General features: G+C 47.8%; 1 protein-coding gene across 1 annotated transcript; it reads right to left on the bottom strand.

Moving 5' to 3' along the window:
* Positions 1–1,342: 1,342 nt before the first annotated feature.
* On the bottom strand, positions 1,343–14,621 carry PLA1A (phospholipase A1 member A; the record flags this gene model as incomplete). The annotated part of the gene is made up of 9 exons (XM_018574882.1): positions 1,343–1,469; positions 3,344–3,458; positions 6,506–6,661; positions 6,736–6,903; positions 7,066–7,152; positions 7,956–8,057; positions 9,346–9,454; positions 9,608–9,785; positions 14,405–14,621. Coding segments are annotated over 9 exons (1,259 nt in total), but the record flags the coding sequence as incomplete, so codon positions are not given.
* Positions 14,622–15,182: the final 561 nt, after the last annotated feature.

The raw sequence follows: 15,182 nt of genomic DNA, 5'->3' as shown, positions 1-15,182 counted from the left end.
TCACCCACCTTTCGCCAATAACCAACGACCCCCCCCCCGCCCCCCCTTCCTCAGTAATATGCACCACCACCCGGGCCTCAGTCGGCGAAAGGTGTAGATACACTCCAGGTTAGCAGTAGAGAGTTAAGTTTAGGATCAGAGGGTTAGGGAGTTTGTGGGTTAGGGATAGGGGGTTAGAGAGGTAGGGTTAGAGGGTTAAGGGGGTTGTTGGGTTAGATGGTTAGGGTGATAGGGTTGGGGGTTAGAGGTTTAGGATTATAGAAGATTAGGGTCAGGGAGTTAGAGAGGCAAGGTCAAGAGGTTAGTGAGTTGGAGGATTAGAGAGGTAGGGCTAGAGTGTTTGGCGATTGGTGGGTTAGGGTTAGGATTAGCGGGATAGGGTTGGAGGTTAGAGAGTTAGTGAGTTAGGGTTAGAGGGTTTGGGAGTTGGTGGGTTAGGGTTAGAAGGTTAGTGGGTTATGGTTAGAGGATTGGGGAGTTAGGATTAGAGTGTTAGGGTCAGAAAGTGAGAGGGTTAGGGGTTTATAGGATCAGACTCACAATAAGTCAGGGGGCTAGAGTGCATAGAGGATTAGGGTGATAGGGTTGGGGGGTTAGGATTAGAGAGTTAAGATTGGGGTCAGAGGGTTAGGGAGATGGTGGGCCAGGGTTAGAGACCTAGGGTTAAAGTGTTGGTGGGCTAGGGGGTCAGGGTTAGGGAGGTAGGGTTAAAGTTTTAGGGGGTTGGTGGGTTAGAGTACTTGGAATGTTAGGATTAGGGAGATTGGGTTGGGGGTTAGAGGGTTGGTGGGTTATGATTAGAGGGTTAAAGGGTTGGTGGTTTTAGAGAGTTATGATTAGAGGGTTAGGGGTCTGATGAGTTAAGGTTAGAGGGTTAGTGGGTAAGGGTCAGAAGATTAGGCGGTTGGTGGGTTATGGTTAGAGAGTTAGGTGGTTGGTGGGTTAGGGTTAGAGAGTTAGGCGGTTGGTGGGTTATGGTTAGAGAGTTAGGTGGTTGGTGGGTTAGGGTTAGAACATTAGGGGGGGTTAGGGTTAGAACATTAGGGGGTTGGTGGGTTAGAACATTAGGGGGTTGGTGGGTTAGAGAGTTAGGGGGTTAGGGTTAGAACATTAGGGGGTTGGTGGGTTAGAGAGTTATGGGGTTAGGGTTAGAAGTTATCATGGACTTTAAATGGCTCTTGAGGGTTGCAGAAGCTCACTGGACACAAAAAGGGAAAACTACCTAAAATCTCCAACCATGTATCATTATTGGCCATACTGATTGGTTGTTGTGGCCCGGGTCTGTTAGTCTAACATTGCCTCCTTACCGTCTGTTCATGGGCAGTTCGGTCATACACAGCAACCCTGTGAATTCCGGCCCTCTTCTCCAAAATCCGCTCTTGGTCAATACTCGAATCTGGACCTTGTCTAAGAGGCATAGACGGGTCCCGTGGGCAGCCAGGCCTCGGCCCTCCAGTGTCTCCTTTGGTCTGGAGGGGTGAGAGAAATAAATTAGGAGACTCAATGGTGCTTTATGGGAATGTTGAGAGCAAAGAGAGCATCCGCCTTAAAGCTGAACTCCTGACAAATGGCTAAACACACAAGTCAAGCACATTTAGGGGAAGATTTGTATTTTTTTTCTGCCGGGAGTTCAGCTTCATGTTCACCAGGACAGGGATCCCCATTAGACTTATAGGAGGAGACTTTGGGGACCCAGAAGCCCCTCAGAGACACAGAGTTGCTTAATTTGGGTTATAAACTTGCTGCGACCCCAAATATATGAGATAAAATACAATCATCCATTGCAATATCCAAAGCCCAACATCAGCCAATGTACAAAACAATAGCAACTAAGGGGGTTATCCACTAAAGAGCCGAAGGATCCAACCGCAGCTTTGGCTGATCCTTCGGCTCGTTTCGGCCCCCTGAGCCCTTTCGGTTCAGTCGATTCACAATAGCCCGTACAGCAGCCGAGCGGCTCAGCCGAGCCGAACGCATATGCTTTGGTTGAACTTGAGTGACATCCAAAGCGTGGAGGAAGGTAGGCGGAAGCTGACCGATCTCCACGCAAATGACAGCTGGGCGGAGCCAGGCCGTGATCTCCTAGGCTGGCTCTGCCCAGTTGTAATGACAGATCAGCGTCCCCAAATGACCTGGGGACGCTGATCAGTCATTAAACAATAACAACTGGGCGGAGCCGGCGGTGATGACACGGCTGCCTTCGCTCAGTTGTTATTCATTTGGCCGGGAACCTGCTAGAAGACTCTGGCAGGTGCCGGCCAATAGGAAACAGTTGGGCGGAGCTAGCGGTAATGTCACCACTAGCTCCACCCAATTGTTTTTCTTTCGCCAACACCTGTCAGATGCTTCTTTATGGGTTGGGAGTTCGTCGCGTGCGGTCGGGTCGGCATGTGTCGGGTTTTTTTTGTTAATAATTTTTTATTATTTGTCTTTTGCTGGATCAAGTCGAACTCCTTCTGCACTTCGGCTCACCGAAGACAGCCAAAGGCAGCCAATGTACGTCTGATTTTAGCCAATGTACAGCTGAAATCAGCCGTAGAAGCCAGAAGTGAACATCCAAACAGTGTTCAACTCACTTCACTTTGGCTGGGTTAGTCGCTCGGCTGCCTTCGGCAGCTTTGTGAATAACCCCCTGTGTGTTTATAATAGATGAAAGAGAACCAAAACAATGTCCAGAAATAAATAGGGATGGAAGGAAGGAAGGAAGGAAGAAAGGAAGAAAGAAAGAAAGAAAGAAAGAAAGAAAGAAAGAAAGAAAGAAAGAAAGAAAGAAAGAAAGAAAGAAAGAAAGAAAGAAAGAAAGAAAGAAAAAATGAGAGAAGGAAGACAGGAGGGAGGGATACAAGGGAGGAAGGGGATAAAGAATGAAGGAAAGATGAGAGAAGAAGGAAAGGAAGAAAGAAGGGATAGGAGGAAGGAAAGAAGTAAGGGAGAATGGAAGAAAGAATGAAGGAAGGATAGGAGAGAGCAAGGAATAAAGGTTAGAAATGAGGTAAAGTAGCAAAGAGGGAAGAAAGGACGAAAGGAAGGAAAAGTGATGGAAACAAGAAAGGAACAAAGGAACGAAGGAAAGAAGTAGAAAGATAGAAGGGGGAGAAAGGAATGAAGGAAGAAGCTCCCTTCAAGGGAAGAGAGGAAGGGATGCAAGGGAGGAAGGATAGGAGAGAGGAAGGAAGGGAGTAGCCTGACAGATGAAGCGGAGGGAAGGAAGGAAGAAAAGAAGCAGGAAAGAAGGACAGAAGAAAGGTTAAAAATGATGGAATACAGCAAAGAAAGGACATAAAGAATAAAGGAAGGAAGGAAGGAAGGAAGGAAGTATAGAATGAGTGTGGTGAATGCTCACATGGTGATTTTGGTTTTGCTGCTGCGGCTGGAATCGGCGCTGTACAGTTGGATCTCCATGGTGATGCTGATGGCTTTCGGCTTAGACAAGGTGAACTCCAGCAAGATGTGATGAGCTGCCAGGAGACAAGCCGTGATCTCAGCTCGGGGTATAGAGGTAAACATACATGTATTCTATATCAGAGATTTTATAATCATTGATGGAGGAGGAGTCTCAGTAGCAGATTCCATAGCTCCATGGTGTACTATGAGCATTGCAGAGGATGGACAATTGATGGGTCCCCTACTACCTCCGCACTTCAATAACCTCCTCATACTGTCCTCAGCCCCCAATAACCCAGAAGATACGGGGACACAATGGACGGGAAACAGGCAGAACAATGGATCGTGTAGATTCAAGGGTAATTCTCAGCAAGGTCATCCCGAGATATCTAAGGCCTATTACCACCACTCAACTGCCCATAATTCACCCGCCACCCTACATCCACTAATTCTCCCCACCACTCAACTGCCCATTATTCCCCCGCCACCCTACTTCCAGTAATTCTCCCCACCACTCAACTGCCCATAATTCCCCCGCCACCCTACATCCACTAATTCTCCCCACCACTCAACTGCCCATAATTCCCCGGCCACCCTACTTCCAGTAATTCTCCCCACCACTCAACTGCCAATAATTCCCCCGCCACCCTACTTCCAGTAATTCTCCTCACCACTCAACTGCCAATAATTCCCCCATCACCCTACTTCCAGTAATTCTCCCCACCACTCAACTGCCCATAATTCCCCCGCCACCCTACTTCCAGTAATTCTCCCCACCACTCAACTGCCAATAATTCCCCGGCCACCCTACTTCCAGTAATTCTCCCCACCACTCAACTGCCAATAATTCCCCCGCCACCCTACTTCCAGTAATTCTCCCCACCACTCAACTGCCAATAATTCCCCCGCCACCCTACTTCCAGTAATTCTCCCCACCACTCAACTGCCCATAATTCCCCCGCCACCCTACTTCCAGTAATTCTCCCCACCACTCAACTGCCAATAATTCCCCCGCCACCCTACTTCCAGTAATTCTCCCCACCACTCAACTGCCAATAATTCCCCCGCCACCCTACTTCCAGTAATTCTCCCCACCACTCAACTGCCCATAATTCCCCCGCCACCCTACTTCCAGTAATTCTCCCCACCACTCAACTGCCAATAATTCCCCCGCCACCCTACTTCCAGTAATTCTCCCCACCACTCAACTGCCAATAATTCCCCCGCCACCCTACTTCCAGTAATTCTCCCCACCACTCAACTGCCAATAATTCCCCCGCCACCCTACTTCCAGTAATTCTCCCCACCACTCAACTGCCAATAATTCCCCCGCCACCCTACTTCCAGTAATTCTCCCCACCACTCAACTGCCAATAATTCCCCCGCCACCCTACTTCCAGTAATTCTCCCCACCACTCAACTGCCAATAATTCCCCCGCCACCCTACTTCCAGTAATTCTCCCCACCACTCAACTGCCAATAATTCCCCCGCCACCCTACTTCCAGTAATTCTCCCCACCACTCAACTGCCAATAATTCCCCCGCCACCCTACTTCCAGTAATTCTCCCCACCACTCAACTGCCAATAATTCCCCCGCCACCCTACTTCCAGTAATTCTCCCCACCACTCAACTGCCAATAATTCCCCCGCCACCCTACTTCCAGTAATTCTCCCCACCACTCAACTGCCAATAATTCCCCCGCCACCCTACTTCCAGTAATTCTCCCCACCACTCAACTGCCAATAATTCCCCCGCCACCCTACTTCCAGTAATTCTCCCCACCACTCAACTGCCAATAATTCCCCCGCCACCCTACTTCCAGTAATTCTCCCCACCACTCAACTGCCAATAATTCCCCCGCCACCCTACTTCCAGTAATTCTCCCCACCACTCAACTGCCAATAATTCCCCCGCCACCCTACTTCCAGTAATTCTCCCCACCACTCAACTGCCAATAATTCCCCCGCCACCCTACTTCCAGTAATTCTCCCCACCACTCAACTGCCAATAATTCCCCCGCCACCCTACTTCCAGTAATTCTCCCCACCACTCAACTGCCAATAATTCCCCCGCCACCCTACTTCCAGTAATTCTCCCCACCACTCAACTGCCAATAATTCCCCCGCCACCCTACTTCCAGTAATTCTCCCCACCACTCAACTGCCAATAATTCCCCCGCCACCCTACTTCCAGTAATTCTCCCCACCACTCAACTGCCAATAATTCCCCCGCCACCCTACTTCCAGTAATTCTCCCCACCACTCAACTGCCAATAATTCCCCCGCCACCCTACTTCCAGTAATTCTCCCCACCACTCAACTGCCAATAATTCCCCCGCCACCCTACTTCCAGTAATTCTCCCCACCACTCAACTGCCAATAATTCCCCCGCCACCCTACTTCCAGTAATTCTCCCCACCACTCAACTGCCCATAATTCCCCCGCCACCCTACTTCCAGTAATTCTCCCCACCACTCAACTGCCAATAATTCCCCCGCCACCCTACTTCCAGTAATTCTCCCCACCACTCAACTGCCCATAATTCCCCCGCCACCCTACTTCCAGTAATTCTCCCCACCACTCAACTGCCCATAATTCCCCCGCCACCCTACTTCCAGTAATTCTCCCCACCACTCAACTGCCAATAATTCCCCCGCCACCCTACTTCCAGTAATTCTCCCCACCACTCAACTGCCCATAATTCCCCCGCCACCCTACTTCCAGTAATTCTCCCCACCACTCAACTGCCAATAATTCCCCCGCCACCCTACTTCCAGTAATTCTCCCCACCACTCAACTGCCCATAATTCCCCCGCCACCCTACTTCCAGTAATTCTCCCCACCACTCAACTGCCCATAATTCCCCCGCCACCCTACTTCCAGTAATTCTCCCCACCACTCAACTGCCAATAATTCCCCCGCCACCCTACTTCCAGTAATTCTCCCCACCACTCAACTGCCAATAATGGACCCCACCATTTACCCCCCTCCCCCAGTATCACTCATTGTAGGTGAATGTTGTGTTGGTGTTTTCTTGCCTGACCCGTCCCCAGCTTCTAGTACCATTGTACCTTTCTGTGCCCTTGTCCTGAGACTACAACCCTCATCACTGACACTTACTGCAGTATGGCTCCTCCGGCGTGGTGAGCAGGAAAAGCTGAATTTCTTTGGGGGGTTCCTGGGTCTTGTAGCCGACTGTACTGGTGTAGTTTTGTGAATTAGATATAAAGTTTTGGAATTCAAATTCTCCTGGAATAATAAGACCGTCCTTCCTCCCTGAACCAGGCAAGAAAATACATCAATTTCCCATCAGAACCATGGAAGGCCCGTGAAGCATTACAGCGACGTACCTAAACGTGGACACGATGACAGTTTTGGGGTCTCGCAGTCCACGCACAGACCTTCCTGGAACTCTTTGTAGGTGGAGCAAGGAAAGCCAACGAAGGAGCACTTTCCGCGCACCGCACTGATGAACACGGCGACCGACCTCATGTGGTCGCAGATGAGATATTGGTACACTGATAAAGATAATACAGAACGTTGGTCAAAACCGCCGCCAACAGCCGCCAGAGGTCGTTTCCCAAATTACAAAGCTGGATTCTGATTGGTCGATATGGGAAGTGTCTCCAAGTTAAATAAAAGGTACAATAGACAGCTCAGGGGAGTTCAGGAATACTCACGGTTGGTGAGGGATGGACAGCCCGGCTGGTCTCGGCCTCCGTTAATGAAGTAATCGATGTGACCTACGGGGATGCGGATGCCGAAGTCTGAAAAGAAGAATGGACAGGGAAATGGATTGTTTGAAAGATGAGCAATGGAGATTACTAGAGATCGAAGTGAGAGGGGGAATATTTATTTTGTCACGCTCTTGGGATCCAGCGCATGGCCAGTCAGGGCAAAGGTCTCCTGATTGTCGCCACCTTAAATTCTGAGGTCCTCCTCTATGGTAACTGTACCCCCATGATTCCTGTGCCTGACTCTAGCCTCTGGTGTCTCCACATGTGCCCAGTGTATCCAGTGACCCCAAGTGGGCCTCCAATGCCAATGTCATCTACTGACTCCCAGTGCACCTCCATGCCTCCAAGTGAGCCCCGGAGTGCCCCATGTCATCTACCGTAGTATCTCCAAGTGAGCCTCAGTGGGCCCCATGTGTCTCCAAGGGCCTCCCTGTGTGTCGCCGTGTCTCTAAGGGCGCTCCAGTGCGCCCCAGGTCATCTAGCATCTACAAGCATACATCCCTGTGTGCTCCCATGTCTCCCTCAGTGTACCCCATGTCATGTCATGTCACCCTGTACCTCCGCGCAGCCTTTGATATGCTCCTGCATTGTCTGGAAGTCCTTCCTCAGTAGATACAGACCACAGTCCATTATATTTGATGCTCCATCTGATCCTCTCTTCTTCACCTCCATCCCCTTAGTCTACCTCTAGTTCACCTTCTCTCACATTCAATAATATCATAACAACATCTGAACCTTCACTCTAGTTACACTTTAAAGTTTGAAGCAGACCAGTCTGGCCTACACTCATGCAATATGTATGTCCTTGTGGTGATGAGTTAATGGAAAATTACTGTCAGTATCGGTGTGAACGGCATCCACAAACAGAGCATCTCCAGAGTCCAGCCTGTCCTCCGGGTGGGTCCTTGTGAACTGATACGCCGCTGGATCCAGACCTGAGAGAGGAATAGCACGTATCTAAGAATCTTTTGGGATAGTCTCACTATGTGCCAACTAAAGAAGATCCCACCAAAAGTTTACACAATTTTATACTTAAGTAGAAATGTAGAGTAGTGTAGAGAAGTGGCGCATTGCTTCATTTTAAGATGATTTTAGGAATACAGAGAGTTGTTTTAGAATGGTGGCGGACACCATGATGATCAGGGTGGGTGTTTGATTATGATGGGTGTGCCGTCATGGTAGGTTTGTGGTCATGGTGGGTTCGTGATTATGGTGAGTGTATGGTCATGGTAGGTGTGCTGTCATGGTAGCCATGTGGTCATGGTGGGTGTGTGATCATGGTAGGCGCGTGGTCATGGTGGGTGTATTGTCATAGTGAGTTTGTGGTCCTGGTAGCTGTGTAATCATGGTAGGAGTAGTGTTATTGTATCTGTGTCATCATAGCAGCTGTGTGGTCATGGTAGTTGTGTGGTTGTGGTGGGTGTGAGGTCATGGTTGGTGTATGGTCATGGCAGGGGGAGTGTGTAGTCATGGATGGTGTGTGGTTATGGTGAGTGTATGGTCATGGTAGGTGTGCTGTCATGGTAGGCGTGTGGTCATGGTTGGTGTGTGGTCATGGTGGGTGTATGGTTATGGGAGGTGCGTGGTCATGGTAGGCGTGTGGTCATGGTGGGTGTGTGATCATGGTGGGTGTATGGTCATGGTGGGTGTGTGGTCATGGTGGGTGTATTGTCATAGTGAGTTTGTGGTCCTGGTAGGTGTGTGATCATGGCAGGAGTAGAGTTATTGTAGCTGTGCCATCATAGCAGCTGTGTGGTCATAGTAGGTGTGTGGTTGTGGTGGGTGTGAGGTCATGGTTGGTGTATGATTACGGCAGGGGGGGGTGTAGTTATGGTAGGTGTGTGGTCCTGGTAGGTGTGTGATCATGGTAGGAGTAGGGTTATTGTAGCTGTGTCATCATAGCAGCTGTGTGGTCATGGTAGGTGTGTGCTTGTGGTGGGTGTGAGGTCATGGTTGGTGTATGGTCATGGCGGGGGGGATATAGTCATGGTAGGTGTGTGGTTATGGTGGGTTTGTGGTTATGGTGGGTTTGTGGTTATGGTGGATGTGTGGTCATGTTATGTAATCATTTAAGATACATTTAAATCTTATTAGCCTTCTACTGACAAGCAATCTGATGGCTGGACAGGTTGCCATTTGGAAAGTGAATACAATCTTGCAATGGACACATCTTGTGTTGAGTTCCTCGCTGTATCCACAGAATTACATCATATCTTTTCCTACCTGTGATCCATCCAATTTGTCCACCAAAATGCTCGCCGATGCTGCCGGCCACATGGGCCCCCAGAGACACCCCAATTAAGTGGAGAGACTCCAAGGTGGATCCGAGGTCCTACAAAATGAGCACAGTGATGCTATTTGGCAACGGATGGTGTGACTGGTGGGGCAGAAGCAACAGGGAATGCTGGGAATGATCAGTAAATAATCAATTTGCCACTTTATCATCATCAACACCGTCATCATCATCATCATTGGTTTTACTCACCAAAAAGCGTTTTATAAGCGCCACCAACAACGAGCTGAGCTTCGGCACGTTCTCCACGGATTGGGAATATTTAGCAGTGGAGCCGGACACCCAGTCTACCAGCACCACGTTTGCTGCCCCAGCGCCAAGCAATGCCTCTACCAAGTTTTCAGTCCAGGACGGCTTTGTACCTAGGACCCTGTCAGAAAAATATGGCGGACAACACGTCTTCCGTATTGTTTTAGATGGTTGCAGGACACACTTTCACTTATCACACTTAGTCACATTACTTGTATCAACAATAGAAACAAGCGCCATGGAACGTTCTCATTTCTCATGGACCGCCAGCACCATTAAAAACAAATGATGCTAATCTAGGAATGGTGAGAAAGAGGAGTTCTCCATCCAGGCCTCCTACGCCTTCCACCCTTCTGATGTGATACCAGGACTCTGATTTGAAGAGGTCATTGAGGGCTGTGAGGTGAAATGGGGGACTCTAATGTGAAGAGGGCTCCTAGTGCGAGAGGGTCGGACTCAGATGTTAAGGGAGAACCCAACTTTGCATTCTTGTATGGGGTCCTCCCTTCAAAGCCATACCAGATCCTTATAAAGGTCTGGTATGGATTTTGGAGAGGTTGCACGTTTTGTTGCAGTCTTTTTAAAAGGTGCTGCAACTGATAAAAAAAAAGGCTGAGAAACACTGCTCTGGGCTTTGTTGGGGTCATACTGGGATAGACTATTGGTGGAACTTTGCTACCATCTTGTGGTGACATCGTTGTACTGCCTTCTACAGAAGTGAAATGATACTTATGACCACACAATGACACATCAAGCTCTTTTTGGCAGGGCAACATGACTGTGGGTATGGGGACTATGTGTCACCATATAATGACTTTCTAGGAATGTTTTGGCAGCACTGATTTCCTTTGGTCACGGTGAGGCGAGGAGCTGTTGCAGCCCCCCAATGTTCTATGTTGTATAAGTGAAGGTGGGGGAGCTCCCTGGTTCTTTCGAAAGCTTTCTGCAGTGGGGAAGTATGGAGTCCGCCATTGACTACCTCTCATTCCGTGTTTTTCTTTAATTACATCCCCAACCTTGTCTCTTTTCCTCTTCTCTTTCCTCATTCCCTCCTCCTCCTTCCCACGGACCTTTCTCAGCCTTCTCTCTGCTCATTCTCCTTCCAGCTCCCTCATGAGGTCCACCCAGATGAATCTCTGGTCTATCCCTCAAACCCAGGCCTATATTCCTCTACCTCACCTCACCCTTGACCCTTCTCCATCTGTTAATTCATAAATTGGTCAGATGGCTTACATATTTCTCGCAGATCTTACCATCTTGGCTGCCTACGTCCCAAAGTACTGCACTATTGTGGACTCATTTCCTTGCCAGGCCAAGGGGCCATCGTTTGGGAATTATTACCAAAGTCTATTGGCCAGACAGCACCTTGGCTGCTCAGAGCCTAACCCAATGTCGGCCAGGGAACAAATATATTGCCGGCATTTTTCTCTTGAGGGGCAAAACCCTGACCAAGTCCCTAGCTAAAAAAAAGCCTGACATTAAATTCCTAGCTGGTCAGGGATGTAACTTTCAAACTTTATAGTATTGAAGGAACAAGCCCAAATACCAATAGTCCCCAGGGATGAAATGCCACTGCCAGCCAGGGATTTGCCTATCTGGACTATTAACCTGGAGGGACCAAGCTCCTTTCTGAAGGAGCTCATTCTCCTCCATGGCAGCCAATATTTCTAAAAACATTGTGGAGACTTCAAGTGAACATTCAATCTCTGTACTGTGGGTTGTTTTAGAGTAACAACATTTATTTGAGAGGCAGGTAAGTCACGGACAGCTTGTTGACCAACAAATATAACGACTGACAGCTGATTCTTGCTCCAGTGTCCAGTTGAACACCGAAGTCCGGCTTTAGTCATGTGGAGGAGCTACCAAAAGTCACCTGTGTGATCCTGTACTTAGGAACCTTCCTATGTCTGCAGTTGTCAAAGAGGCGAATTCTTCTAGAATCGTGTCCCGTGTTAGCCCTGAGTTAAAGCCGAATGTTTGGAGTTACTCATTAGGTTCCTTCTTTGTAATAATCCCTGAAAAAGGACCTAATGGTTCCTTAAAGGAGAACTATGTAGTCAGGGCTTTTCCCCATAGTTCTGCTAAGGGTAATGGAAGGACACAAACTAGCGTCCTCCCGTCACCCTAAGCTCAGTATATAGGGAGCTACAGCTTGTGGTATACTGAGACCGCCGCAGCCGTGACAGATCCCGACATTACTGTCTGGATCCACCAGCTGCGTGAGTGACAGCCGGCTCTGCCTATCTAGAGGCAGAGCCAGCTGTACCTGCCTCCGACCCGCCCGTTCCGCCAGTCAGCGCTGGCGGATCAGACAGAGGAGGGGGGAATCCCTGCAGGGAGCCGTGACAGTCACGGCTTTCTGCAGGGACATGATCGAGAAGTGAGCGAGCGACGGTATGTGTTCCCTCACTTCCCGATCTATTGAGCCGACCTGTGACAGTTTCATTGCCAGTCACACGTCGGCTCCAACTATGAGGATGAGTGATTTTCACTCACCTCATAGTTCTACTTTAAAGCATGCACCTTTATTAACCTGTCAAATGTGAACTAGTATGTTGCGCTTGGTTGAAATCTCTTACGTGCGATTTTGTTTCAATAGTTCATTGTGATGATGTAATCTTTAAATCGTGATTTAAAACACATAAGTGATTTATATCATAGAGTGAAATTAAGAATTAAATATATATTAAATAAACATGCAAGTGAATAATACAAATTAATAAATCTTATCTCATCTTATAATTATTTGATCTCTACTGCATGATGGTATTAGTGAAAACAGCACATATATAATCTGAATGTAACCCGTGTAAATATATGTGATAATTATGTGAATCACTATAAACTATATAAATAAAATTATAACAAGGTTATATAACAGAGGAAGAGATTATTAGATGAACGGCGAAGTCCAGCAAAAAATATATATATAACGGCCAAATGGAAAGACCGCTATCTATCCACCCTAATAGAGTGGGATTATTTTAGGCATACAATTTCCCGAGGTCAGTTTGTCCTATTTGTACAATGTCTCAGTTCGGAGTGTGCTTATGGGAGGAATCAAGTTCTTAGAATCAAACTGCGAAAATGAATGATGGTACGTTGAAAATAACCAAGTATCTGTTACTTTATCTTCCGTCGACGGATCCACGGAGCTCCTATTTTCAGCCTCTGTTTCCTCTCCTGCATACAGTTTGCTCTCCCTCTCGTTGCCGATGGTACACACCCTCCAGGTGTAATTGGGGAGTTCAACCAAGAGAGTGGAGAAAAGTAGAAGCCACAGAAAAGAGAGATATCTAAGTGTAGATAGCAAAAAGACCTTTATTTGAATGAAAAATGATTACACTTACAGGAATCCGTAAGGATAACAGCGTGCGAGTGTAAAGGACACTCAACCTCTGGATCTTTTTCACCGTGTCAGCGAGGAGACAGTCAAATCCCTTGATGCATTTCGTCCAAAGGACTTTTTCAAAAGGAACCTTTACACTCGCACGCTGTTATCCTTATCTAATAATCTCTTCCTCTGTTATATAACCTTGTTATAATTTTATTTATATCGGAGCACACTCCGAACTGAGACATTGTACAAATTATATATGGTTTGGGGGGTCTTTTACAAACGCTAGCAACGCAGCAGTTGAAAATCAAACCAATAGGAAAAAATTGCAGAAAATTCAAAAATGGCGCGGCCAGCTGATTTGAAAAATGTTCCGGAGGGCTTGGCAGCGAAAGGGTTAAAGATTACATCATCACAATTAAATATTGAAACAAAATCGCACGTAAGAGATTTCAACCAAGCGCAACATACTAGTTCACATTGATCACACTGATACACATTGTTGCAGCTGGTACTTTAATTTAATTTTATTCACCTTCCTAACGCAGTCAATTTTGGATAAACCTTTATTAACCTAAGTTGGTCTATAAATAGTATCCCTTTTCGCACTCCATGGATATTAAAGTCAATGCTGTTTATTGACTGTGATAACACACATCTCCTTAGCAAAGTCAATAAACAGCATTGACTTTAATATCCATGGAGTGCGAGTGACTACTTTCATCTATCTACATTTCACGGAGGCATCCGTTGTCACCACCGCACCCACCCAGTTGTATTTGGGCTTTGTCCGGTCAGGAGTGCGATGGGACAGGAGGGTTAGGTATCAGAAGATCGACGCGTGATGACGTCTCGGCTAGTGGGCGGGATGACACCCGGTAACCGCTCCGGGTGTCACCCAGCCTCGGGACGCCCCTGCCTTCAACTGCCAACTTTCTACTCATAACTAAGCAACAACACCAATTAGATGCAAATTTGGATGATGTTTCATGAATTTGGACATTCGGATGCATCCAAAATGTCCGAATTCCAATGAGGCCGAATGCAAAAGAATCCGAATGTACTTTATAACCAACTTTCCGATCTTCTGAATTCCGTTCAAAATGAAACTAAAATTGGACACGTGACTGTTTTCTGGCCAATCAGAAAACCGCTTCCGAAACCAAATTGAAATTCGAAAAAGATCTGAATTCAAATAATGAAACAGCGTTCAGACCCGAAACCCAAAAAGAATAAAAAAAGTCGGAAACAAAACACATTTTTTTAACCGCCTTACATGTCTACCACCAATTCCACAGTAACCAATAGAATCTCGGTTTGATGGACCTAAATTGGTACATCAGTTGTGGTTGCTAGTAAGAGGTCCAGCACTGGTACCCCTTTGGATCTCAGTATAGTCTCACCTGAACCCGTGAATTATGATTTTGGTTTCCAGAGAAGAGTTGAACATGGAGCGCTCGATGCTCCCAGATTGGTTGATGTGGATGGCCTGTCCGCAGGTGGGGTTTCGGGGGGTGTAGAGCAGGAACTGGACCTGGAGTTTGTTGTCCTGGAATATTCCTGACGTCTGGAAAGTGCCACAGGTAGCGGGGGTGGCAGGCTCCGCCTGCTGCGCCGATACTGCAAAGGAAAGCATTATTATCACCTTTTATACAATCCAACTTCGAGGAGACTTACACTGGCCATGGACAGCGTGACCAACAATACAGCCTGATTTTTTTAATCGAAGCCCGTGGACGTGCATCAAAACAAACTTCCCCCACAGCACACAAAAACGTGCACAAGGGTGCTTGGTCCTTCAATAAAGAAGTGACCTAGATTCCCGACCTCCCGGGGCGCAAGGCTCCTGACAGGGGTTGAGACTGTTGGCCCACCAACCCGAAGGCCGGTGGACCCCGATCCTTAGGGGACCTGCCGGAACAGGTCCCTCACAGTACTAGGCAGGGGGGGATCTCCCGAAGAGAGACCCACCTCCTGGGTTGGGAGGAGACAGAGAACCCTATGTAAGGGCACAGAATCTCCTCCCCACATCAGGAATAGGCCCCCGAAGGAACCTGCACCCGCTGCATCTGTGGGTCAATGCCAAAAAAAGGCCAATCGTGTCGTGCATAGAGTGCTATAAATAATAAGTGCCAGTTAGGGTTGCCACCTTTTCTTCAAGCCAACCCCGAACACTGTAGC

The sequence above is a fragment of the Nanorana parkeri genome, unplaced genomic scaffold, assembly GCF_000935625.1.
Source record: "Nanorana parkeri isolate BGI_ZX_2015 unplaced genomic scaffold, ASM93562v1 scaffold3321, whole genome shotgun sequence".
Lineage (NCBI taxonomy): Eukaryota > Metazoa > Chordata > Amphibia > Anura > Dicroglossidae > Nanorana > Nanorana parkeri.
Note: the sequence above shows the minus strand (reverse complement) of the source record. Positions and strands in the feature narration are given on the sequence as shown.